At 40.2% G+C, this 27,830-nt stretch overlaps 1 protein-coding gene across 4 annotated transcripts in view; it reads left to right on the top strand.

Moving 5' to 3' along the window:
* Window positions 1-27,830, top strand: part of LOC137079021 (glutathione hydrolase 7) — a 209,213-nt gene that overhangs the window by 168,019 nt on the left and 13,364 nt on the right. Inside the window, exons 1-10 of one of the 4 annotated variants that reach the window (XM_067446946.1) lie at window positions 9,890-10,014; window positions 12,043-12,149; window positions 13,053-13,249; window positions 13,948-14,174; window positions 19,022-19,173; window positions 20,360-20,474; window positions 20,626-20,693; window positions 23,228-23,301; window positions 26,400-26,593; window positions 26,765-26,852. In XM_067446946.1, the coding sequence (XP_067303047.1) occupies window positions 13,060-13,249; window positions 13,948-14,174; window positions 19,022-19,173; window positions 20,360-20,474; window positions 20,626-20,693; window positions 23,228-23,301; window positions 26,400-26,593; window positions 26,765-26,852 (1,108 nt within the window). In that variant the 5' untranslated portion in view covers window positions 9,890-10,014; window positions 12,043-12,149; window positions 13,053-13,059. Of the gene's footprint in view, window positions 1-9,877; window positions 10,015-12,042; window positions 12,150-13,052; window positions 13,250-13,947; window positions 14,175-19,021; window positions 19,174-20,359; window positions 20,475-20,625; window positions 20,694-23,227; window positions 23,302-26,399; window positions 26,594-26,764; window positions 26,853-27,830 lie in introns of those variants that run through there. The other 3 variants (XM_067446947.1, XM_067446948.1, XM_067446949.1) reach the window with 3 other exon arrangements.

Here is a 27,830-nt window from a genome sequence, read left to right as displayed (position 1 = left end):
TGTTTCGTAACATAAGAAATTTTAGATATTTCGACTAAAAACAAGACAAAAATACTAAGAAAAGCTTTTTTTGCAGTGTTTACACTGATCTTTTAGGGATATAGCCGTTTAGCATTTCCCTAAAATGTGATGTGAAGCTGAAGTGATCTAATAGGAAAAGATTACAGGAGTATCGGGGCAGTGTGCAATGTCTTTACATGATCAACATATAGAGCTGAGGAGAGGTCGCCATCATAGGCTATAGATATAATCCCTTACAGAATGTGCAGGATAGTCTGGATTATGCTTTGTGGAGGATTATTGATGGGTGAATCTCACAAAACATGTCAATAATCATAAAATGACCTCAAAATGAAAAGGTAAACATTATGTGTACAAACATTTGAGCTAACCCCAATACATGTGCTTCTCCATTGGTGTAGATGCTTATTTTTATTCGAAGTGTAGCAAAGGCTCATAAGTTTCCCAGTCCTGCTTGTGTGAGAAATCACTGTGACCACGGAGACAAAGAACAAATTATTATGACCATTTCTCTGTTGCTCAAATCATCCGTTTTCAGACGACGGCACAGTTCGCTTCTCATCACACCGCTTATATGATTGTGATTTACATCTGCACTCTGATGTTTGTCTGTCAGGGGCCGTTGGGTCAACGTCACTCACACCGACTCACGTTGAATCCTAAAATGTGCTCTTCCTCGATAGTCAGCGAATACCCTCGGCACATTTACACGAACTGCGTCCACCACATTGTGATCTATCTTATGTGTATTCAGCAATGAATAGACTAACAATGGTGCTGAAAGTATATAATTATATGACTGTTTGTACATTTTTTGAGAAGTTTGCACTGTCATACGTTTTATGGAGACTAATGGCGTTTAGCGGTATGTTTTTGTTTGCACCGGTGAATGAGATGCCATTCCAACATGCATGAGTTGGGGGAAAAAAAGCTATAAACAACTAGTTGCATTCAAATGTATATAACTGCGATCTATTTACAGTTCAGTGTTTGCGTTTTGAAACATCACCTTCCTGTTTTATCGTTTAACCGTATGTTTCTGCAAAAACTTGAGTACACTTCCTTCTGCTGGGTGTTTTACGATACAAACCAACGTTTGTCCCGTTGTCAGTACCACTGTTCCTGCATTCAGAGGATTTTAGTTTTACATGCAGTTTTCTTTATTTCTTCTGTCATTTAATGTCTAATCATTTTGAGAATTCGTCTTGTAGTCGACCCTATCACCTGCCAAACTCTGTAAAACCATTATTGTAGTAAGCTAACAAAATAATGTATAATGCAAATCTAAATATGCTTTTATTTCTTTGTTTTCATTTGGACTGATTCTTTATCATATTGACTCAACAGAGAGAGCAGTACGAATGTCAGTGGTGCATCTAGGAAAATCCAATGCCGTGTAGCCTTACAAGGGTCCTTAACATCATCCACTTGAAGGTGTCTTTTATTCGCATTGTTTCTATGTATTAGATGAAGTGGATAAGGCAATATCGCGTAATGAACATAAAATCAGTGATCTCTGCCCTCTGAAGAGATCCACCGCTGTCACAGCTGGGCACTGTATATTCTGTGTTATTTTTCTCTGTGTGTGTGTGTGTGTGTGTGTGTGTGTGTGTGTTCAATATGATTAATTTAATTTGTGGGACTATAGAATGATGTCCGTTAGGCCTCGCGAGAGGCTGGCGGAAGCGAGTATAGTTATTGTGATTTAAGGGAGGATTGACTGAAAACATGAGAAAAAATGACAAAAATAAATATGCTTGTATTTTTCCCTCATATTGTTATTTAGAAGAGACGTTCACCTTAGTAACAAAAGTATAAAAATAGAGTATTATACAGATTGGTGTCTATGATATCTATGGTGATTGTGCCTTTCACTATTCTGCATGGTTTTCATGATGTGCCGACTGTTTTCATCCGTATATGACGTGGGCATCAGAGACCTATGCAAAATACTATGATGGGTTTCCAGCATCCATTCAGAAATGCAGGTACCAGACAATAACAATAAACACTCAGGATGCAACTGCAATCTGGACTCGTTATTCACCTGTGTGCTTATTTCTGTAGATCAGACTTCATCCACATCACAAATATACAATATGTTCAAAATATAAATGTAACCGTACAACCACAAGATTACAAAAATCCACAAATGTGACCCTGGACCACAAAACCACTCATAAGGGCACATTTTTTGACATTGAGATTTAGAGATCATCTGAAGCTGAATTAATAATATTTCCATTGATGTTTATTAGGATAGGAGCTGAGATACAACTATTGAAAATCTGGAGTCTGACGGGTGCAAAAAAATCAAAATATTGATAAAATCTCCTTTAAAGTAGTCCAAATGAAGTCCTTAGCCATGCATATTACTACTCATAATACATTTATGATATATTTACCGTAGGACATTTACTAAATATCTTCATGGAACATGATCCTAATATCCTAATGATTTTTGGCATTTAAGAAAAATGGATAGTTTTCACCTACAATGATATCACCACAAATACACCCGTCAGACGAAGGACTGGCTTTGTGCTCCAAGGATAAGAAATATGTTAAAACAAAAACCTCACAAAAAGTTTCTTATAGAACCATTTCAAAGAATACCATGGTACGTGTAGTATTTTGTGAAGCATACGCTGCTACGTATAAGTGTTAACTACATTGTTATAATTACACCAACATTGTCCATTATTATGAGAAACCTCAGTGTGTTTGATGTACATTTAAACACACACACACACACACACACACACACACACGGTTGGAAAGGCTACTTTTAAATGTATTTCACAACAGATTACAAAACAAATGTGTGAGTCATTTTTAATGTATTTCGTTAGATTACACAAGTTTTGTAACTTAATCTAAATACTTAAAAATACTTTGTGTTACTAGTAATTAGGCGTGTAACGAAAATAGGACTTGGTTTTCCTCTGCACATTTTTTTAAACAACAGTTTTCCACAATATTTCTTGAAGCAAAAAAATGCAGACAATCTTTGAAAAAATATATTGATGCTACAATGCATTTAGATCTGGGGTGTGTAAACGGATGAACAGGGTGAATTATACTCAATTTGACTTCTGGGAAACATATTAGCTTGTGAAGAGAAGGACTAAATGAAATAAATATGATCTTTGAACAAAATAAGACAAATGTACACATCATCCTGCTCACAGGTGTTCACCTTCTGCTCTTTCTGTGTTTCATGAATGTTTGTTTCTGCCACTAAAGAGAAAAAAATCAAAAGGTAATTGTGACTTTTTAATCTCAAGATTCTGACTTTTTTTTTAGATGTAAAGTCAGAATTGCGTGATATAAACTCACAACTGCAAGCTATCAAGTCAGAATTGTGAGAAAAGTTGCAATTACCTAACAAAATTACTTAAAGGGTTAGTTCACCCAAAAATGAAACGTCTGTCATTAATTCCTCTCCCTCATGTCTTTCCTGTAAGACCTTTGTTCATCTTCAGACACAAATTCAAGTATTTCTGATGAGATCTGAGAGCTCTGACCCCTCCACAGACAGATAGTTAACACGTTCAATGTGCAGAAAGGCAGTAAAGACATCGCTAAAATAGTCCATGTGTGGCACAGCCTTAATGTTATGAAGTGACGAGAATACTTAAAGGGATAGTTCACCCAAAAATAAAAGTTCTGAAAAATGAATGTAATCTGACTCCTGCAGCGTTTGTGCCGCTCCCTCAGCGGCTAAATCACATTATATTGAACACACACGTTCAGTTTTTAATTGCAGTGTCTGTTCTCGAACTGATTTTATGAAGATGAACGCAGTGGGAAAGTGATCAGTAATCCAGTAGCGGTGGCTTAGGGAGCGGCCTCACAGGGCAGCGAAGCATTCTGGGAGTTATTGTCTTTCATCCATATGAGACAAACATACATTTTCTGTCCTTACTTTAACTGTTAACTGACTTCATAGTTAACACTTTCAATGTGCAGAAAGGCAGTAAAGACATTGCTAAAATAGTCCATAGCTGTGTCTCATTTCGTTAAATTTCGAAGGCTGCGTCCTCCGGAGGACACGTCCTGTGTAGGATGCAGTATACGGAGTGTCCTCAATCAGAATTAAATGAGACGTCCTTCGTAGGACACACAGGCAGGAAGTATTACGTTGCTATGCCAACAAGCTCAGCCTCGTTGCGCTATTACGCCAGTTATATGAATGAAAATTATTTATAACTTGAAAATTACCATGGAATGTTTCTTCTCTTGACAGCAATGTACTGTTCTAAACGTTTAAAATGCACTAAACAGTTGTAATCCTGTTTACCACAACTATCTGTTTGAGGTAATAGCTTAAAAAACAACAAAAAAAGCTTGAACTACTTAATTTAAACACCACACCTACGCTTGCATGTATATCTGGCGGTGGTGCCGTTTTTTCATATAATATATTTTTAAAATATGACGGTTGTTAACGGAGACGCAAAGAATTGTGGGTTATCTCCAGCCGTGAAGGCTGCACCTCAGCACACTCCAAATTCCTGTGAAAGAAGGTCGCATTTGGAGTTTGGAGTGTCCTACTCACTTTTTTGAAATGAGACGGCCTTATGACGTATGCAGCCTTCGAATGCGACCTCCGGAGGACGCAGCCTTCTGAAATGAGACACAGCTCATGTGTCTTCAGTGGCACAGCCTTAATGTTATGAAGTGACAAGAATACTTAAAGGGATAGTTCACCCAAAAATAAAAGTTCTGTCATTATTTACTCACCCTCAAACCTGTATGAGTTTATTTATTCTGCTGAACACAAAAGAAGATATTTGGGAAAATGTTTGAATCCAAGCAGAGAGAACAACTATTGACTACCATAGTACAAAAATACTAGTCGGTGGTTGCTGTATCTGCTTTGTTGCAAACATTTTTCCAAATATCTTCCTTTGTGTTCAGCAGAACAAAGGTTTGGAACAACATGAGGGTGAGTAAATGATGACCGAACTTTCCTTTTTGGGTGACCTATCCCTTTAAGTGCGCAAAAGCGAACTAAAAGAAAGACTTGTTTTTAGTTTCCTCGGTCTCCTGCGCCGTTTATGTTGTACATTGTGGACTGGCACAGGTTAGAACGAAGTTTCTGAATAAAGGCGTTATTTTTGTTTGTTTTTGCGCGCAAAAAGTATTCTCGTCGCTTCATAAAGTGAAGTTTGAACCACTGGAGTCACATGAGAACAGTCATGGATAATCCAGATACTGACAGACAGTTCAGTTTGAAGGGGAGATGTACATTTTTGAATGTGGCAATTTGTATAAATTCAGCAATTTTGTCTTGTGGGGTACATTTAAACATCTATTACGTGAAATAGCTTATTCAGGACAGTAGCCTATACTAAATAAAAGTAATATAAAATTAAACTGGTCCCAGATACCTCTTATTTTGTTAAAATTATGCATATTCTGCAAGGGCTATGAAACTTGTGAGCATGACTGTATCTTACTTTTGCAGACTATCAGAGTCTGAGAATCACCAATTGCTGTTTACATGAATTGCCTGTTACAGTTTAATATTTAAATGAAATAAATGACATTAAAAAAGTAATAGCCTTTGGTAATATACTTTTATACCACCCATTTACAATGTAAATGTTGTATTTTAAATACGTAACTAAAGTTAACATGTATTTCGTTACTCTCTAACACCTCATCCTGTGTGATTTATAAGCATTTCGAAAAGTGAGGACCACTGGCTGTTTCCCATACGTAGGTAATCTCAGGTTTTACTATCCTTATTGGGACATTTGGTCCCCACAATGTAAACAAGGGCACACACACACACACACACACACACACACACATGTGACGCCCACTAAGCAAGATGGCGCCTTTGTTTGGCATGGCCGCTGCTGTGTCACATTTATGTAGTTTTTATTTGTTTGTTTTCGTCTCTCTTATGGTTACATTAACCATGCCTTTACACCACTGTGCCACTGCTGTTCGGACATACGATCGTTTCACCCTGATGAACATTGGAGTGTACATGGAAGGACTTTGTAACAACTGGGAAAGTTATAGTCAAACTTTTCCGCCCCCGTTGGTGTGTGTGCCCAGCCTATATGAATTCCGATTTTTGTTTCGGTGCCGTGGCAATTCCAAGAGGAGACGAAGGAGAAGGGGCTGCAGAGCTGGCACTCAGGTCAGAATGAGACTGTCTTCGGGAATGGGGGTGCCCAAGCCTTTTTGTGGGTGGCGGCCACGGTGGCTGCTGCCTGTTTTTCCCCAGGATGCAGGTGCTCGTTGGACAAGATCCCCTTCGGTCAATTTGGGCCGATGGAGAAAACGCTGTCTGGATTTGCAGTTTGTGGCGGACCTGCCTGACCAGCGACTGACCACTTGGCACCGCTGGAAACCGCGTGATTGTATCAGGTGTTTGCGGCCACTACACCTTGCCATTAAGGAGACCAGCTTGCCATCATCACTCCGTTTAGCACTGCTAAATGTTCGCTCCATCACTAGTAAGGCGCATGCCATCAACGATCTTTTTACCAAGGAAAAGATGGATTTCATGTTTCTTACAGAAACGTGGCAAAAGGATAAGGAAGCTGTACATTTAAATGAACTCTGCCCTGCAGGTTGCTCTGTGATTGGGACACCTCGAATGTCACGTCGAGGTGGTGGCCTTGCTGCTGTTTATTGTGACAAATTCTTATGCAGAGTAATTAACTCCGAAACCTTCTCCTCATTTGAGTCACAGATGATTAAGGTCGGTTCTGTTAATATGTTTTATTGTGTGGTAATTTACCGCCCCCCTGGTCCTACAGGCGTCTTCCTTACTGATTTTACTGATTTCCTATCCTCTATAATCAAGCTGGAGAAAGTTTTAATTATTGGAGATTTTAATCTTCATATTGATGATATCTCATGTATTGCAGCTACAGACCTCTTATCCATTACAGACTCTTTTAACTTTACGCAACATGTCTCAGGACCTACACATTTAAAGGGGCACACTCTGGACCTTGTTTTCTCATTAGGTCTAGAGATAGTAAATGTGTGTGTGGAGGATGTACATATGAGTGATCATAGTTGTGTTTTCTTTAACCTAAATTTACCTCGGGACCCTTCACCCCCGAGAATTAAGGCTCAAAGGAGAGTTATTAACCAGGATGTCGCTGAGAAGTTTTCTATTTTGTTTGATCCATGCCGACTAAAGGGTTGCAGTGATGCAAATGTGTATGCTGAGTCTTTTAACAGTCAATGTTTAGAAATTTTAGATGAAGTGGCACCTATGAAATCAAACATTGTCTCTCTTAAAAAGCCCTGCCCCTGGATAAATAAATCTATCCAGAGTTGTAGAAGTAAACGTCGGAAAATAGAGCGCTTATGGAAAACAACTAAACTCGAAGTTCACAGGCTCTATCTTAGGGAATTAACTGCTTCTCTAAATGAACTTCTGAAAAGTGCTAGAACGAAATACTTCTCTCAGCTAATATCCTCTAATAAGAAAAACCCCAAATTCTTGTTTGATACCATTAACTCTATTGTTTCGCCATCTGTCCCTCCAATTGCAGTTTTCTCTCCATCAGACAGTAATGTATTCCTTAACTTCTTTATTGAGAAGATTAGGGATATTAGAGTTAGTATCTTACCTCGACCTGCCCGTATAAAGGCATGTATCTTGGCTCCTTCACATCCGTGTTTCTCCTTTAAACTAGTGACATTGCATGAGGTCACCACTCTGCTAGATAATCTGAAACCTACTTCCTGTCATAGTGATGTTCTCCCGATTATGCTGTTTAAGCAGGCTTTTGATAGCATTGGCCCCTGTGTTGTAGAAATTATCAATACTTCTCTTTTAACTGGTGTGGTTCCAAACTTTTTTAAGCATGCTATTGTTGAACCTGTTCTTAAAAAGCCAAGCCTTGACCCATTGAAACCAATGAATTATAGGCCTATATCCAAACTCCCCTTTATGGCTAAGATTCTAGAGAAAGTGGTAGCAGAGCAGCTTACGACTTTCTTAAAGATAAATGATATTTTTGATAAATATCAGTCAGGTTTCCGTAAAAACCATTCTACTGAAACCGCATTAATTAAAGTCTCGAGTGATATTTTGATGTCAGCTGATTCTGGGAAGCATACAGTATTAGTTTTACTGGACCTTACATCTGCCTTTGACACTATTGATCATAATATTTTGATTAATAGACTTCAGGATCTAGTAGGGATATCTGAATCGGCTATAAAATGGTTTACCTCTTACCTTTCTGGTAGAAGTTTTAGTGTCTTTATTAATCAGATCATGTCAGATACTGCAGGTTTATTGAGTGGTGTACCTCAGGGTTCTGTCCTGGGACCGATTCTTTTCCTGCTGTACATACTACCGCTAGGACAGATAATTGGCCAGTTTACTGATGTTTCCTATCATCTGTATGCCGACGACATTCAGTTGTACTGCTCTTTTAATCCTACTGAGTTACATAAACTGTCTTCTTTAATCAGCTGTCTGAGCAATATCAAGCAGTGGCTAAATGATAACTTTTTAGTTCTGAATTCAGCTAAGACTGAAACACTGATCATTGCCCCTGAGCAAAGCATCTCTCAGATTAAACAACATATCGGTGCCCTTAGCTCGTCTGTCCAGCCGAGTCTTAGGAGCCTAGGTGTTGTTTTTGATTCGGCCATGTCCTTGGAGAAACACTCAAATCTACTTATTAAAAACTGTTTCTTTCAATTAAGGAACATTTCGAAAATAAGAGCCTTGGTGTCAAAGGCCGAATTGGAGATGATCATTCATGCTTTTATTTCATCCCGTTTAGACTATTGTAACAGTCTTTTTATTTGTCTAAATAAGAAAGATTTGTGTCACCTCCAGACTGTCCAGAATTCGGCTGCAAGGCTTTTAACCCACACCAGTAAAAGAGTACACATCACACCGATCTTAGCTTCCCTTCATTGGTTACCAGTGAAATTTAGAATGCATTTTAAAATTTTGGTTCTTACTTTTAGAGCCCTACAAGGACAGGTGCCTTGTTACATCTCTGACCTGTTACAGCTGCGTACGTCTTCACGTAGTCTAAGATCAACAGGTCAAAGATTTTTAGTTGCCCCCCACACACATTTTAAAACAAGAGGGGACCGTTCATTTCAAGCTGTGGCACCTAAACTGTGGAATGCATTGCCTTCTTCCTTACGCTGCCTGGACTCAGTGGAAAATTTTAAAACACAGTTGAAAACTCTTCTATTTAAAGAGGCTTTTATCTAGAGTGTAGGATTTGGCTGGTCTTTTGTGTATTTCTGTTTATTTTTATTTATACTTATTGTTTTTGTTACTTATTTTGACTAGAACTGTAATGTTGTGTATTTCCTCTTTTTGTTGTGAAGCACTTTGTGATTTTTATCTACGAAAAGTGCTATACAAATAAATTTTACTTACTTACTTACTTACTTACACACACACACACACACACACACACACACACACACACACACACACACACACACACACACACACACATGTTGGTCTATGTGGTTTACAGGGACTCTCCATAGGCGTAATGGTTTTTATACTGTACAAACCGTATTTTCTATCCCCTTACACTGCCCCTACCCCTAAACCTACCCATCACAGGAAACATGCTGCATTTTTACTTTCTCAAAAAAACATCATTTAGTATGTTTTTAAAGCCATTTGAATTATGAGGACATTTGATATGTCCTCATAAACCACATTTATAGTGTAATACCAGTGTAATACCCATGTAGTTATACAAATTTGTGTCCTCATAAACCACATAAACAGGCTCACACACACACACACACACACACACACACACACACACACACACACACACACACACACACACACACACACACACACCGGGTTGATTGATGAACCTGTTCTGCAGGATCCGCGTCTCTCCACTCTGACGCATGCGCAGTTTGGTCATTTGAAGACACGAACGCTCTAATATTTCACCAGGAATAATATGTGACAGAGGAACTGAACCGCACATTTCACCTGCTGCTGTGAGTATGGATTAAAAACATTACTGCTGTTGTTTATTTGCTAATGTACGTCAGACGGTAGTCTTAGAAGGCATGTAAGCTAAAAAAGGAAAATGTCAAGACCCTGTGTTGTGTTTGATTCCTTTGCTCAGGTTTGGTATTTTAACACCTGCGTCTTTAACACTGTGCTGGTGATGAGCCTTCGGGTTTTCCGCGTTAAATCAGCTGTTTACACGACACAGACACGGATGTAAACACAGATGGATGGACGCTAGTCGACGTCGCGTTGGGTGAGGCGTTTAACGCGCGTCTCGCTTGTGTGAAGGGGAGCGGATTAATGTCTCTTCTACACGCGCGTCTCCTGCTTCATCTGGACTGATGGCGTGGTTTATAATAGCCCAGCGACTCATTTCCATGACCAATCGTTTTTTTCTGGATATCGCATAAATGCTGACGATGCTGATATTAGCTAAACGAGCATCCACCAGGCCTTCGTCGCTGAATATAAGATACGGAGGCCTGTGATTTTATAAAGTGTTGAATTTGATTTTATATCAGTTTGTGTAATATTGTCAATTAGTGCATGGTGTGCAGTGTCAATTGAAATAAAAGCAATTATTATAATAAAAGGAACAGGTTAAAAAATGCATTTTAATAACTTTTTATTTGAATCAGTTTTTATTAAATTTTTATTTAATCAGCATTAATAGCATTTAGATTTTATTTTATTTTTAATCTTTTTTTTTTTCCTCAGTGTTTGGTCCTGTGGTGTGACATAAAAAAAAATTGAAGTATGTATTTGAAAATATGGTCATATAAAATACATACCTCATATTTATAAAAGTAGTTAAGCAAAATGCGGTGGAAGATAGTTTTAGGTGGATAATTGCGTGTCAGCTACTCATAATTATGTACATAAAACATGCAGTCAAATTAACGCAGATAAAATCCCGCATCCGGATGAAACTTTAGGCCGGGGTGTCAAATCCAGCTGCTGGAGGGCAAGTCAATTAGTTTTGTTGTTCTAATAAACAGGAGCTTGTTAGTTTACCCCAAAATGGAAAAACTATCCTAGACGTATATGACCAGAGGCGAACCAACATTGAGTGGGGGCCCAGGCAAAACTAATCAGTGAAGCCCTATTAAAAAAATAAAATAAATTGTTAATATATATATATATTTGTTATCTAATTTTACAAAATACAAAAAGTAGTCAAAACACATCTAACTTTTTTTTTTTTTTTACATTAAGGTGCTTTTTGTTTAATTAACAAAATGTCAATTTTCATAGTAACACTTTAAAAATGGTGCTTTGTGTGGTGGGGACAGAAACAAGCAATTCTCCGACACATAGCCTAGAAATATATGACTTATTTTTTCCACGCAATCAGAGTTATATATATAACAATATCCTGGCTCTTCCAAGCTTTATAATAGCAGTTACTTGAATTTTAAAGCCCCAAAAAAGCCATGTGTTTTTTGTAAGACAAATATTAAAAAGACACCGGTCAGGAATTTGAAGTCTAAAACAAGATTATTTTATAGAGAAATGTGTGAGGAGCTTGAGTTTGTCGCCCAGCCCTGTTTGTTCGAACCGCGAGAAGCGTCTACTCTCACCTGAGCTTACGTTAGTCCTACAAGTATCATATGTCCGTTACCGGCATTTTTCTTACAAAAGAAATGCATTACTTTACTTCAGAAGGCCTTTATTAACCCCCGGAGCTGCGTGGAGCACTTTTATACTGGATGGATGCACTATTTGTGCATCAAAATCTCCGCTACCATTAACTATAAAAAATGGCACTGACATATTTTAAAATATCTTAGTGCAAGTTGCTTTCATTTAAAACAGCTCAGCATTTTAGTCTAGGATGAGCTTAAAGGGTTGCTTCAGCGATTAGCATATGGCTTTGTATCAGTAGAAACCCTGGAGTATATTCGAATGATTGTGCTTCAAACCCTCATATCCCCCCGAGACGGGAGATTTATGCATTTTATTCCTGGAAAAAAATCCTCCGATGACGCAAATATGACAATTTTTTTCAACAGCCAGTTGGAGGAGCTGTCTCCGCATGTTTTCAACCCACACTCTCACTCACAGCACTCGGCTCGGGCAGCTGCAGGCATTCATCTAAACGGAGCGGGTGTCGAGCAAAGTAAGTGTTTCAACTTCTCAAATTAAGTCCTATGAAAGTTAGGCTTTCAAAGGCATGAACTGAAAACGCGCCAGACTGAACACACGCTGTGAATGTAGCGTTCTGCCGCGCCCGCGCTTACCTCAGCTCTCGTGATGAATGTAATCTGACTCCTGCAGCGTTTGTGCCGCTCCCTCAGCGGCTAAATCACATTATATTGAACACACACGTTCAGTTTTTAATTGTAGTGTCTGTTCTCTAACTGAACTGATTTTATGAAGATGAACGCGGTGGGAAAGTGATCAGTGATTCAGTAGCGGTGGCTTAGGGAGCGGCCTCACAGGGCAGCGAAGCATTCTGGGAATTGTAGTCTTTCATCCCTATGAGACAAACATACATTTTCTGTCTTTTCTCAGTCTAGAAAGCACCAAATTCAAAAATAATTTCACATTTCTACATTTATGACCCAGTTTAAATACAAAGCTTAATGCTAAATTACTGAAGTAACCCTTTAAAGCTCCATTGTGTGATATTTTCCCCCATCTAGTGGTGTAAAGGTATATGACCATCCAGTGAATAATAGTTTCTGTTCCTCTCAATTCTGATTTCGTTTTAACTCCTACGGCGGCCGATTTAGTCCAAGATTAACATGGCAATCCCCCTCTTCACATTCGACACGGTGCCATCGAGTGTTAAAACGCGAAAGGCAAAGCTTGAATTTACGGGTATGTCCCTCTTTGGCTAATGTACTTTCAAGATGGAGGGGAACTAAGTGTTTTTAGCTATGAATAAACAAAAAAAGTTACACAGTGTAGCTTTAGGCCTTGTCTGTGAAACCGGGCGGACATGTGTTATAGGAATAATTGAGCTACGAATTTCCAGCATAATGAAGGCAGACTTGTGCTGAATTTCCTGTGATTTCAGGTAAATCATGTACACTCCGACAGCCGATACGGGAGTGACAGTGGTTGAGAAGGACGCGGCTCTGACCAATGCCTATTCACCTGTGGACTACATGAGCATCACCAGCTTCCCTAGACTACCGGAAGACGACGCTTCCGCCGACAATGCCTTCAAATCGCGCAAAGACGACGATAACTTCCTCAGTGAGCAGGACAACGGTGAGTTCATTTGATCATAGCACTGCTTGAGTGTCTGCTTGAGCATCACTGCTCTCTCCATATAGTGCACTAAGGCCCCGTATACACGATGGGAAAACACAGATATTTCCCTACCTTTTGGACGTCATTTACACAAAAACGCCGTTTTTATCCCAGAAAACGATTATTTCTAAAAACTCCTACCAAAGTGGAGATTTCTGAAAACGCCGGTTATGTGTTGTCGAGGGAACTTGGAGAAACGGGGTTTTAGGTTCTCAAATGTCACATTATGCGCCAGAAAATGCGTACGTCATGTGAGCGCCCTATGATTAGAGTTTGTTTAATCATGGATGCTGTTAAAGTGGAACTCATTTTTACTTTTGTGCAAACGCTTTTAACTCCACTTCGCTGTCTGTCCACACAAACGAACCTCTCCACATGTCTGCCGGTTTGAAAGGAACAGGAAGTTGCTCGTGCTATTCGTTGTTGTCGATTTTGAGGATTCGGATTGGCTTGCATGGCTTTATCCTTCTCCATACACTGCCGTCCATAGGTTTGGCATAGTTATGATGGCGTCTGAGGGCGTATTTATGTGGGTTGATGTAAACGATAACTTTTTTGAAAGCGATGTTGTGTGCACGATGTTTTGAATATGGGGAAATATTTGTTTGTTTCAATGTATAAATGTGGCCTAAATCCTGTCCCGTCTCTCCATGCAGAGCCTGATTTGTTCCTGAATTCGGCGCGACTGCAGCGGCTGCCCTCCTCTGCCTCTGACCTGGCCAGGCATGACCTCTCTCCTCTGAGAGAGACCACCATAGACCCGCTGGCTCAGGAGTGCGCTTGCACACGGGACGGCCTGACCGTCATCATCACCGCCTGCCTGACCTTTGCCACTGGGGTCACCGTGGCCCTCATAATGCAGATCTACTTCGGGGACCCACAGGTGCTGTGAACCGCAGGAACAGAGCTTTTGCTGTTAAGGTCTTCGAACTCTAGACCTTTAAAGGGATAGTTCACCCAAAAATGACAATTAGCCCATGATTTACTCACCCTTTAATCACCCTAGGTGTGTATGACTTTCTTCTTTCAGACGAATACAATCAGAGTTATATTAAAAATGTCCTGCCTTTTCCAAGCTTTATAATGGCAGTGACTTGATGGGTCGTTTTTGAAGTCTATAAAAGTGCATCTATCCATCATATAACTGCTCCACACGGCTCCGTGGGGTTAATAAAAGCCTGCTGAAGAGAAGTGGCGCGTTTGTGTAAGAGAAATATCCATATTTAAAACTTTATAGACTAAATTAAGTAGCTTTCGGCTGCCAGCGGTACACAAGTTACCCTTGATATATGCGTATTAATGAACACAGAAGTGCAGAGGATAGAGCTTTTTAGATGGGTCTAAAAAGAGAATTTTTAAAGAGAAATGGTGGAGGATTTCGACATAAGAGAAGAGGGGCTTAAGTTTGTTGGCCAGCCGTATCCGCGAGAGGCATCAAAGCTTGCGGTGTACAGAAGTACATCACGTCAGGGGTTACTCTTTTTGCACAAGTCGACTTGTGTACCGCTGACATCCGGAAGCTACTTAATTTAGTCTATAAAGTTTTAAATATGGATATTTTTCTTACACAAACGCACCACTTCGCTTCAGAAGGCTTTTATTAACCCCCCGGAGCCGTGTGGAGCAGTTATATGATGGATAGATGCACTTTTACAGACTTCAAAAACGACCCATCAAGTCACTGCCATTATAAAGCTTAGAAGAGCCAAGACTTTTTAAATATAACTCCATTTGTATTTGTCTGAATTAATAATGTCATATACACCTAGGACGACTTGAGGGAGAGTAAATCATGAGATAATTATAATTTTTGGCTGAACTATCCCTTTAAAGGTGCACTATATAGTATTTTTGCAGTAAAATATCAAAAAACCACCAGGCCGGTGTTATATATTTTGTTCAGTTGAGTTCTTACAATATCCCAAATGTTTTCAACTATTTGTAAATTGTGAGAAAATTGCTATTTTAACCGAGGAGCCGGGACGTCTGAGGGAGTCGCCTGTCAATGGCGTGTTATATCTGCGTTACTCTCGGTTTCCGGTTTTATTCTGCAAAAGCGCTTAACTCTTAGCAGTGTGAACAAGTCACAGCAGCGCCGAGCGAACGCACAGAGTAACGTCCTAACATAATTTTAAACACACTTAGATGTTTCTGATATGATAAACAGAGCTGCGTTACCTCATACTCATGACCGGAAAAGCGGAAATGGCGCCGGCGACTGTGTCCCGTCATAATAAAAGTCCCGCTGCTCGTGAGGCGTGTGTTGTTCATCTCATTAACTCCAGCGGCCGTGCTCATCTCAACAACACTTGGTCCTGCTCTGCTTCACTACAGTAACGTTAAGGGGGGGTGAAACACTCAGTTTCAGTCAATCTCATGTCAATCTTGAGTACCTATAGAGTAGTATTGCATCCTTCATATCTCAGAAAAGTCTTTAGTTTTATTATATTTATAAAAGAAATATGGGCTGTACCGAGTCTTTCCGGAAAAAACCGAGCGCCTGGAGGCGTATCGTGTGGGCGGAGCTAAAGAATGACGAATGCACAAAGCGGTGACGTCCTCAAGCATGGAGAGACCCATGGCTCAGCTAATATAGATAATGATCCAGAATCATTGGGAGGCAGAAATAAATTGAACAGGAGAAACAGCAACAGCAGGACGTCCGTCTCTGTGGTATGGACTGTATTTAGTGGCCTGTCAACATTTGTGTGTGTTTACTCGCAGTTTATGAGGACATGATTCGGTTTATGGACTATTGTATGCGACTAACGTTAGACCTTAGCAAGCAAACGGTTTTGCACGTCAGACTAGTGTAACGTTATACAGAGAACAACAATGTAGTCCGTTAGCGCATTTGAATGACGAAGTACGCGATAGTGTCGTTTACTGATGTTTACTCACGCACCGATAGCCAACAGCACAGACATTTGAAGCAGTTTTACTCACCGGCTGCTTCCAAAGCAGGACCGAACCTTTATCGCTGGGACCGCTCCGTCAAAAACACACTTCTTTGGTATGATTTGGTGAAGTCCTGTGACAGCAGTGAACGGTGGAGATCCACTTTTGTGACACGACTGAAGTGTGATGTTGTGACGCTTCCCGTCATTTCTGCGTTCAAATCGGTTCAAATGCAGCGCTGCCTTCCCAGAATGCTGTGCTGAAGCGTTGAAGTCGCTCGACGTCACCCATAGGAATAAAGTGGAGCGCAGCGCGGCAGAAGTGTTCACGGACAAGTGGATCTGCACCTGAGAGAGTGTTTACGGCATGCATTTCCTCTCTCGCTCTAGTCACGCGCGCGCACCCTACCGGGAGAAGAGCCCGTACGGCCCATACAAGGACCTTCCGGTCTATTAACGTCAAGTCGAGCCATACTCGAAAAAAACTCTCCGAAACTTGTGAGAAACCGGAAGGAGTATTTTTGACACAGAAATACTCCATCAAACGTCCAACATTCGTTTTTGAAACTTTGTCTATGTTTAGGATGGGAATCCAAGTCTTTAACAGTGTAAAAAGCTCAGTATGCATGAAACTGCATTTCATCCCCCCTTTAATAACCGCATCCATGATCATGACTTCTGCCCGAGTCCTATCCCGATTCTTTTCCACCGGCTGTCCCAAGATTTAGAGCTCAAGCTTGGCATCATCAAACTACACCTTTGTTTTGAATAGGCGCCCTGTAGTCGATGGAAAGCTTGCATAGTGCAATTTTAAATAAAAATGAAAATAAATTTAAATGTATGCGTTGTGTTAGGGGTTAACAGCTTATGACCCAGGACCAGTAGTGAAGAAATGAAGACAGAGTCAGGATTGCAATTAAATAAAAGAAACATTTACTTAAGAATAGTTTGCAGTTTCAAAAGCAGAAGCCAGCTTCAAGTCTCACAAGGAGTTCGTAGGCCGCGCTCCCTCTCTCACCGTCTCGTTGCCTCGCCCTATCGTACATACAATTGTCCCAACAGTTATACCATTTTCAAGGTCTTATCCACATCATTACTGCAATGTGGATGCTTCTGATTGGCTCAGAGACAATGCACAGTCATGGTAAATTTCCGCTCATGTCAGTTAATCTGATGCACATTTCCACTGACGTGTCACTTGTTGACGCTTTCACCCCAGAATCAGGCCCGTAGTGACCTTCCAGATCTGGAGCAGGCGCCAGCTTGCCCAGAACAACAAGTCCACCCATCTCTTAGGGTGCCCATTGAACACCATTCTGATCTGTAACAGAATATTGCGCACATACACAGATTCACAGTCTCTCCAAGGTTGGAGCTGATTAAGCTCCAGTTCTAACCAGTTCTTACCAAAACATACTGATAACATGTGCTTTCTTTTAGTGAGAGGGACACACAATAGTACAGGCAATATTCATCTTGAGTCTTTAGTGTTTCAGTAAAAGGAAATATAAAAGGAATAAAACATAATAAATTAAATGAAAGACAAATCCATATTTCATATCTGGAAGCCGGGCTAAGTGAGCAAACGCTGTTACTGCACTCCTGACATGTTAGGGGTGTGTGATACCTCAAATCCAAACACATGAGCTTGTTGCCATTCTCTAGGCCAGACCCTCAGTCACTCCTCAGAGACCAAATACACACTTTAGAAAACAAGAAACTAAAACAAAATCACAACTGGAAAGAATCGGTTTAGTATAGCCTGACATGGTCATAATCAATTCTAGTCAGAATATGAGTCTGATGCTCCATTGGGCTGAGATTATTGGGCGTGTTTCAACCGAACCAGGAAAGACATTAATTGGATAGACCAACACCCAATCAGAGCAAGGGAGCGACGCATAACGTTAGTTCTCAAATGTCAACAAAACTCATCTGCACTGTGTTGCCATGTCTGCGGTTTTTCCTCGGATTGTTTTCCATGTCCGCGGGTTGAAGCGACCTCAATTATGTGATATATAGACCCAGGAATGCCAATTTTAGCAGGCAACCTTGCCAAAATAACACACATTTTACCCCCAAAACGCAATTTTTTTCCCGAGAAGCTATTGTTTAGGGCTTGTAGTTGACGGGTTTTGTTGTAAAAACTCGCTGAAATAAACGATCTTTGCCGGTGTTGTAAAAAATAATTGAATGATACACAGAGTACTTACCCAACATGATCATCATTTTTAGAGAGAAATAGTGAAGGTGAATGCAGATACAAACAAGCTCTCCGTTTAGGATTTGGACAAATATAACCCAAGCTCCTTTGATGACGTGATGATTATGTTACAGTTTATCATCTGTCCATCATCGTCTAAAGCCCGCCCTGATGATCTCATTGGTTTCGAATAGTTTCTGTTCAGGCACAATCACTCCTCAATGGATCGGGGCCAGACCGAACTGCCCGAGCTCAGATGTTGTGGGCAGGGCTGAGTTCGGCTGGCATCCAGGTTAGGTTTAGTAGGGGTGGTAGTTTTTTTTTAAGCACATTAAACCAAGGTAAGAGTTGGTAGTTTGTGGGCTTATTTTGTTTTTAAGTGCTAATCAGAGGCAAGTGTGGTTGGTAGTTTTTTCTTTTAGTGCCTCAACCAAAGATAAACAGAGTACTTGGTAGGATTTTTTTTTTTTTGTGTGTTTTTATTTTTTTTATTGTTACCCAAAGGTGAGCAGGGCTGGTAGTATTCAATGAAGGATACCTCCATATATCCAAATGGAGGTAAGATATCCAATGTATAATAATTTGGCTGGTGGAGGATAAATTCCAGAAGTTTTTTCCTTCTGTCCTCAGGTGTACAGTCAGGCCGCGGTGGTGACGGATGTGGCCCGCTGCACATCTCTCGGCTTCGACGTTTTGGGCAAGCTAGGGTCCAGTGTTGATGCTGCCATCGCCGCTTCCCTCTGCCTGGGCATCATCCATCCCCACACCTCGGGCATCGGCGGGTACGGGCACAGCTTTGGGCTTAACCACAGGCTTTCACAGGCTTTTTTATTCAGCAAGGGAAACTTTAAAAGGATTGTTCACCTAAAATTGTTAATGGGTTAACAGAAGCTCAAACATGCTTGTATGGTTGATTAATAAATTGACCATATTTGATGAGCTCAATGAATGTGTGCTGATCAGTATTAATATGTGAACTAGATTAAAAAGTTTGTAGACAAACTTTAAGTTGGCTTGGGAGAGAGTTGATCAGAAAGTTTGAAATAGTTTGAGTTTAGATAGATAGATAGATAGATAGATAGATAGATAGATAGATAGATAGATAGATAGATAGATAGATAGATAGATAGATAGATAGATAGATGAATAGATAGATAGATAGATAGATAGATAGATAGATAGATAGATAGATAGATAGATAGATAGATAGATAGATAGATAGATAGATAGATAGATAGATAGATAGATAGATAGATCTTAAGTCTATGGGAACAAGCTTAAATTTTCATTTTTAGGAAAACCGTAAGTCAGTTTGAAGGTCTGAGCCGAGTTTGTGGAGTCAGACGAATAATAATTTCCTTTTAAAGTTTTAAGTAGGAGATCAGTAAATTGGCTTTCCCAAGCCAACTTAATAAAAGTCTAAATTAAATCTGTTTGCCATATTAAGTGATCATGTCTCTTCAGAAGTTGACATGAGGGTGAGTAAATGAATTAATTTATTAATTCGTGAATTAATCCTTTAAATATTACAAGCCAAAGAAAAGCTCCCACTATGATGGAAAAGAGAGAGCATATCAGGGAATTGTGTTCTGCACTTGATAAGTAATGGAGATGAGTTTCTGTTGGGAATTTCCTGGTTTGCTCTTCTGTAAAATATCCTTAATCTCTCTTTGTGAGTGTTTTGGCTAAAGTAAAACTTGCTCAGATATCAACGTGAAGCCGTTTACAACAGTTTCTCCTTAAGTATAAGTGTTTAAATATAATTTCAAAAGTCAAGCCAGAAATCTCTGCTAAAGGAGTCGTTTTGCAGTAAATCACAAATAACCGTAAAGGTCATGAAAAAACATTTCACTGGTCAAAAATTCCAGGAAGCCTGAAGAGAAGGCATGTGTGTGCAGGGATGGAGAAACCGATTTTGCGGGCGATTCATCAAAAACAGTGAGTGACTTTATCCTGCTTTCTTCTCAGTGGTGGTGTGATGCTCATCCATGACATCCGAAAGAATGAGAGCCGGATCATTGACTTCCGCGAGACGGCCCCCTTTGGTCTTCACGAGGACATGATGTTAAACGTTAATCAAAGGGTAAAGCTTTATTTGGATCTGCTTTCATCTTGGCCTAATGTGCGTCATATGCTGCTGTAACAAATCCAAAGCAAATGAATAATAAGTGCAAGTGTTTTCCCAAACACAGTGTCTGCAGTGTGTCCCTGATGTGTGTGTTTGTGTGTGTTAGGCGGGCCTGTCAGTGGCTGTCCCAGGCATGATCAGTGGACTGCATCAAGCCCATCAGCTGCATGGCAGGTACAGCAGTGCAGAGTTTGACATTAAGTCTGGTACACACACTATGGCTTATTTTGACTAAGAGCCGCCCACTTATAGTCTGGCACATGTAAATGTGGCTTCCTCTTAAACAACATGTCCTAACCAGGTGTGAAATTAATAAAACACATAAATGTTGCATTTAAAAATGAGTATTATGAGCACGTAAGATTTGATCTTACATTTAACTAATATTTTAATTATTAAATCATTTTAAAGTGCCCCTATTATGCTGTTTTAAAGGTTCCTAATTTTGATTAGCAGTCTCCTACAATATAAATGATTTGGTCTCTCTAAACCCCCCCTTTGGGGATGGCCCAGTCTGAAAGTCTGGTACACACTATCCCTGCGTCCCAATTCGCATACTAGCCATACTAAATAATATTTGAAAATAGAATTAGTTTGTCCCAAATCGTAGTATGTTGAAAAAAGTTTTCCGAAGATACCCGGATGGTTTACTATGACGAGGATTCGATAAGAAAGAGTTAAAAACTACAAACATGAAGGGTGTGCGAGTCTGACGGTTAAGTAGAGCGGTTTAGATAAAGGGGTTTGAGTGACCAACTATCAGTATTTAACCTGACAAAAATATATTTATTCAGTGTTGTCCACATTATATTTCACCTGCAGCAGCATTGAGCACTTTTATAATGACACGTTTGGCCATTAACTTTTAAAAGCATCATTATATTTAAACTACAAACACATGAGGAGAGTCTCTGCATTAAAGACACACACGGCAGATCAACGAGCGGCTACATTTCTCTCCGATACGCAGGAGATTAAACTGAAGGTGGAGGATTTGAACTGACGAATCTGACAATGATTGACAGAGCAGGTGAAGGGATGCTCGTAACTAAGCGACAGAGTCTGTTAAAGATGAAGAAGTAGTAACTTATGTCCCGAAGCTTGCATACTCTTCTGCTACACACTCCAAAGTGAGTACATACTTTAGGACGTAGTATAAGTAGGTGAATTGGGACTAGGGATGTTAACCAATGACTGTTTGACCGATGGTTGACCGTATCAACGTTAACCGATCAAAGTTGTCGGGTAAAAAAAAAAGTGATCTCTAAATTAGTCTATTATAGACAGTGGACTAGACGCTACTACAGTTAGCCGTCTCATTCCAAAATCTTTTTGTGTGAAGTGAACAAATCCCTCACACTCAATTTTTCATAACTCTCCTGTTTGTACTTAATAATCCAATAAAAACATTTGGTGCGAGGTCACAGCGTTTGGGTTTGCGCGCTCACAAGGTTTGCAAAAAGTAAACCGGCTAAAACACTCGAGGTTAGAGCCGGGGCAGACGACAGGATGAAGCGTCATTCCGCATAAGATGGGCTTACATTCGGAAATATATTACATCTGCATTTCAGTGGTAACACACAAGGTGTTGATCGTCTTTCTTTAATTATTGTTAGCACTAAAGCGGCGTCTCTTCGGAGCTGTCATTTTCTTAAATGAGCTCCGGCAATGTTTCAAATGAGCTTCTAATGCCAGACAAATGCCTTTATTTTCAACGCGATCAGCTTGTACCGAGATGTGACAAAGTTGGAAAATTGCAGGCGTGGCTGTTCTTTCAAATAGCGCAGCGTATTTTAAACGAATCGGTTAACCGGTTTCAACCGGCTAATGAGGCTCGGTGGTCAGTCAAGAAAATGTTTAGTTTTCGCCATCCCTAATTGGGACTCAGCATGAGCCTTATTTTGACTAAGAGCCGCCCACTTATAGTCTGGCACATGTAAAGGAGGTCCTGTTCTAATAGACGCAGGTTTTTATATAGCTTTTACAACATACTTTACTCTGCACATTATGAGTAGTTTTTTTGCCTAGTTCAGTTGGTTTTGATTGATTTGTGAGGAAAGACTAAATATTTGAGTTGATTTATGGCATTTTGGGGGGGGGGGTTTATTAAAATCTAACAAGACATTCCAGCACTTAAAGGGAAAGTTCAGCCAAAAATGTAAATTCTCGCCCTAATGTCGTTCGACACCCGTAAGGCCTCCTTAACTTCCTCTCAGACAACATGTCCTAATCAGGTGTGTCATATCCAGATTGACTAATATCATTTCTCGGTGCACTGATAAAAATCAAGAGCACTGAGTGAGCCGAAGAACATAAAATAGATGTATAGATAAAACAGATAGATAAATAGATTTCTCCAGATGCCTTCTTTTAAGGTGGTCATTTGCAAGTGTTTTTGTCTTTGGGGTCTGCTAGAATATATTTATATGATTTCAATTTTAAAGTTCAAAACATTTTTCTGATGCTGTGCGTTGCTGCAGCAGCTCTTCACCTTCTGCCTGAAATGCTGTGTTTAGTTCCTGTCTCTTTAAAGCCTGTCCATCCAAAAAGCCCACTCTACTGTGATTGGTCAGATGGATCAGTCTGTTGTGATTGGTCTACTGTTGTGAGTAGACCAATCACAACACAGACTGATCCGATCGTCACTTGATATATTAATGGCTAATGGAAAAACAGCTTCATATTGTAGTTTTTTCCCTCTCCTCTAGAATGTCATGGAAAGACGTCATCACTATGGCTGCAGATGTGGCGAGGAATGGATTCAACGTTACACACGAGCTGGGTGAGCACGCAACACACACGCAACACACACGCAACACACACGCAACACACACGCAACACACACGCAACACACATGCAACACACACGCAACACACACGCCTGGAGTCTACAGAAGTAGGTACCAATACCAGTAAAACGTTGTGGTTCTCTTTGCCAGTTTTGGTACCAGAGCAAAAACTGTAGAAATAAGTACTTTAAAACAATGTTGTCCTGTTTTGTCTAGTCCATTCGTTATCACTGTCAAATATCACAGTTTCTGACTTAATCTAGCTCCTCTGATTGGCTGTTGCAATCACACGCTCAACAACTATGGTTGTGATTGGCTTACAGTGTAAAAACGCACTATAAATTGAAACATTTGAGGCTAAGAAAGCACTCAAACAAACACGAACAAGAGCGTTTGAAAGCAGCGTCTATCAACGAGTACTGAATATAGCCGTATGACCGCTACTGCAGAGATGCTGGTACCATCAACCGTTTTGATTTGGTGCTGGTAGTAGTACATTTGACAACCCTAGTGTACAGGTTTGAAAAGTAAGAGACTTGTAGATGTCAGCCAAAAATAAATTCAGTTCACGGTACAAGTAAGAAAGAAGTAGGTACCAATACCAGTAAAACGTTGTGGTTCTCTGTGCCAGTTTTGGTACCAGAGTAAAAACTGTAGAAATAAGTACTTTAAAACAATTTCATGTCCATTGTTTAACACTGTCAATCATCACAGTTTCTGACTAGGGATGGCGAAAAATAAACATTTTCTTGACCGACCACCGAGCCTCATTATCCGGTTAAAATTAGTTTCCGATTAGTTTAAAATATGCTGCACTATTAGAAATAACAGCCGTGCCTGCAATTTCGCAACTCTGTTGCATCTCTCTATAGCCCCGTTTCCACCACAGGAACTTTACCCAGGAACCAGGAACTTTGGGTGGTACTCTGTGTGTTTAGACCGCAGGAACCAGGGTCTAAATGAAGTTCCGGGTAAATATTTCCCCCTCCAAACGGCCCTGCTCGCGAGGTAGGACTTTTTCAAAGTTCAGGAACTTTCGAGGGCGGGACTTGGGCGCTGAACATGCTGATTGGTTGAGCTCACGCAGCATTTTAGTTCAACCTGCATTTTTAAAAGTCTTTTGCGAGGTTTGTTCTGCGTTCAGTAAATATCAGTCTTGCTCTCTGTCTGATGGCGCGCCTTCGTCTCGGCCATCTCACGTGCAATGTCCGTAATAGCTGATAATAATATACATTGTCATTTTAAATCTAGCTTTACAAGCTTTCTGAATATGCTGCATGCTGCTGAATCTGCATATAGTGCTCTTTTCTGTCGTTGTTAATTACCTCTTTAGTAAACCTATACATAACCAGCAAAAGCAGCACCGCTTGAATCTCTTCCATACTCGTTATGAATTTTTTTTCTCCATGTAAACGACCTGACCGATTACTTTTAAGTGTGCGTCCTTACATGACGTGACAGCGTGCGCCGCGCTCATGTTGACAAGAGAGGAAAGCTCATTTTTCTGAGGGGTAAACTTTTTATTTCGTAAGTTATGAAGATAATGTTGGAGTAACGGCACAGCGTATATTGCCCCAGACAGTTTTTACTTTAACTGCACCTGACAGAACTTTTTTTTTTTTTCTGAGATGATTATTACACTTTACAACAAATAAATAGCTATAAATAATACTGAATTAGTCCTGGTGGCCGTTAAGAGTTGCTATGGCTACAGTAAACACACTCCAGCTGCTGGAGAAAACAGCGTTGACATTTTTGATGCGGCAGACAAACTGCATGTCACAAAATGATTGCGATTGAAAGTCATCACATGTAAACACCAGATCGGTTTAGATAACGTCTCATGTAAATAGTCCATCTTTCAATCGGTACACACAAAAATGATTACTGCAGTAAGACATGTCCTTCACTGACAGGAACAGTCGCGCGCAGTCCTATCACCGGACTAATCTGCCTAACCTTCTCGGAACTTTAGATTGCGGTCGAAACGCAGACAGCTGCAGGTCTGGGGGGAAGAAAAGATCCTGGTACAAATTGTTCCGGGTAATTTTGGTGGAAACGGGGCTTATGATCTCTCTTCCTCCCGCTCACACACACATACACACACACACACTGTCCCGGCGCCGCCGCCTCCCTTCCACTCACGTCACTTTTTTTTAAATCCTCTACAGCGCGAAACATGAGTCCCGCAAACGCGCGGGAAGTTCCCGCGTTAGAAGCTCATTTGAAACATTGCCGGAGCTCATTTAAGAAAATGACAGCTCTGAAGAGACGCCGCTTTAGTTCGAGGTAGTGCTAACAATAATAAAGAAAGACGATCAACACCTTGTGTGTTACCACTGAAATGCAGATGTAATATATTTCCGAATGTAAGCCCATCTTATGCGGAATGACGCTTCATCCTGTCGTCTGCCCTGGCTCTAACCTCGAGTGTTTTAGCCCATTTACTTTTTGCAAACCTTGTGAGCGCGCAAACCCAAACGCTGTGACCTCGCACCAAATGTTTTTATTGGATTATTAAGTACAAACAGGAGAGTTATGAAAAATTGAGTGTGAGGGATATGTTCACTTCACACAAAAAGATTTTGGAATGAGACGGCTAACTGTAGTAGCGTCTAGTCCCCTGTCTATAACAGACTAATTTAGAGATCACTTTTTTTTTTAACCGACAACTTTGATCGGTTTATGTTGATGCGGTCAACCATCGGTCAAACGGTTATCGGTTAATATCCCTATTTCTGACTTAATCTAGCACCTCTGATTGGCTGTTGCAATCACACGCTCAACAGCTATGGTTGTGATTGGCTTACAGTGTAAAAACGCACTTTAAATTGAAACACTTGAGGCTCATAAAGCACTCAAACAAACACGAACAAGAGCGTTTGAAAGCAGCGTCTATCAACGAGTACTGAATATACCCTTAGTAGTATATTTGACAACCCTAGTATGAAGGTTTGAAAAGTAAGAGGCTTGTAGATGTCAGCCAAAAATAAATTCAGTTTCAGAGGAATGTGGTTTAAGAAAAGTAAATGTGTTTTGTTTTTATGTTGACTTTAAAGCAGTTTGGTGTAACTTCCTTCATCTTTCCACAGCTGATGCGCTGTCTAAAGTGAAGGAGCAGAATGTGTCGGATACATTTAGAGGACTATTCCTGCCTAACGGTCAGGCTCCGCTCGTGGGACTTTACACCAAACGTCTGGATTTGGCTGCCATATTGGACAGGATTGCAGCCAATGGCATCTCAGAGTTCTACGATGGGAATCTGACTCAGGAAATGGCAGCAGTGGTATGTCTCTAGGGTTATTTTAGTATGATTTAGATAGTATTTATTAATATTTTTACATTAAAATGCATCATACACTGCCATCTTGCAGACATTTTCTTTGTGCTACAAATAGCTAATAGCTTACCAACAGAACATATAATTTGTACCATTACAATGTGTTTTTGTGACCAGGTTCAAGCTAAAGGAGGTGTGCTGACAGAGGAGGATTTCAAAAACTACTCCACGAGCATACAGAATCCACTGCAAACTGTTTACCAGGGTAAATAGCCATCGGTTCATACCAAGCCACTCTAAAAAACCCTATATAAGCCTTTAAAATGTTTGTCTGTTGAAGTTTATTACTTAATTCATTGCAGTAGTTTAGGTATAGTCGTCTGTTAGGTATAGAAACTCCAAACAGTAGAGCAATTCAAACCTGTGCTTAAGCCTGTATCAATTTCCTAAGTGGAGCACAATTATTGTTGTTACTTGACTTCTCAGAACTGGCTGGACAAGAAATGCAAGTGGAAGTTCAGCAATATTTTTTATAGTACACAATAGTCCTTCTTAGGTAAAGATATCAAGTTAAGGTAGTCCATGGGAAAATACGAACTGATATTACATGTACTTAAGTACCAAAAGCACAGAGGTGTGCATAAATAATAGCCCAGCTCATGTGGTTTGCAACAGAAAAAACAAACAAAAAGGTCAAAAATATATTTTGGACCCACTTTATATTAGGTGGCCTTAACTACTATGTACTAACATTTTAATTAATTATTTGATACAAAGCACTTATTGTGTACATACATGTTTTTACATTGTGCTTACATTTAAAAAAAATACCTGCATGTACTTACATCTGTAATAAATTTCTGTAGTTACATTTGTAATAGTTGGCACTTCCCTTACACCTAACCCTACCCTTAAACTGACCCACCCCACCACACCTGCCCCTAACTTTACCCTTAAACTGACCCACACCACCACACCTGTCCCTAACTTTACCCTTAAACTTACCCACACCACCACACCTGTCCCTAACTTTACCCTTAAACTTATCCACAGCACCACACCTGTCCCTAACTTTACCCTTAAACTGACCCACACCACCACACCTGTCCCTAACTTTACCCTTAAACTGACCCACACCACCACACCTGTCCCTAACTTTACCCTTAAACTGACCCACACCCCCACACCTGTCCCTAACTTTACCCTTAAACTTACACACACCACCACACCTGTCCCTAACTTT

This window comes from Pseudorasbora parva, chromosome 6, assembly GCF_024679245.1.
Source record: "Pseudorasbora parva isolate DD20220531a chromosome 6, ASM2467924v1, whole genome shotgun sequence".
Taxonomy (NCBI): Eukaryota; Metazoa; Chordata; class Actinopteri; order Cypriniformes; family Gobionidae; genus Pseudorasbora; species Pseudorasbora parva.
This window is presented reverse-complemented; position numbering and strand designations above follow the sequence as displayed.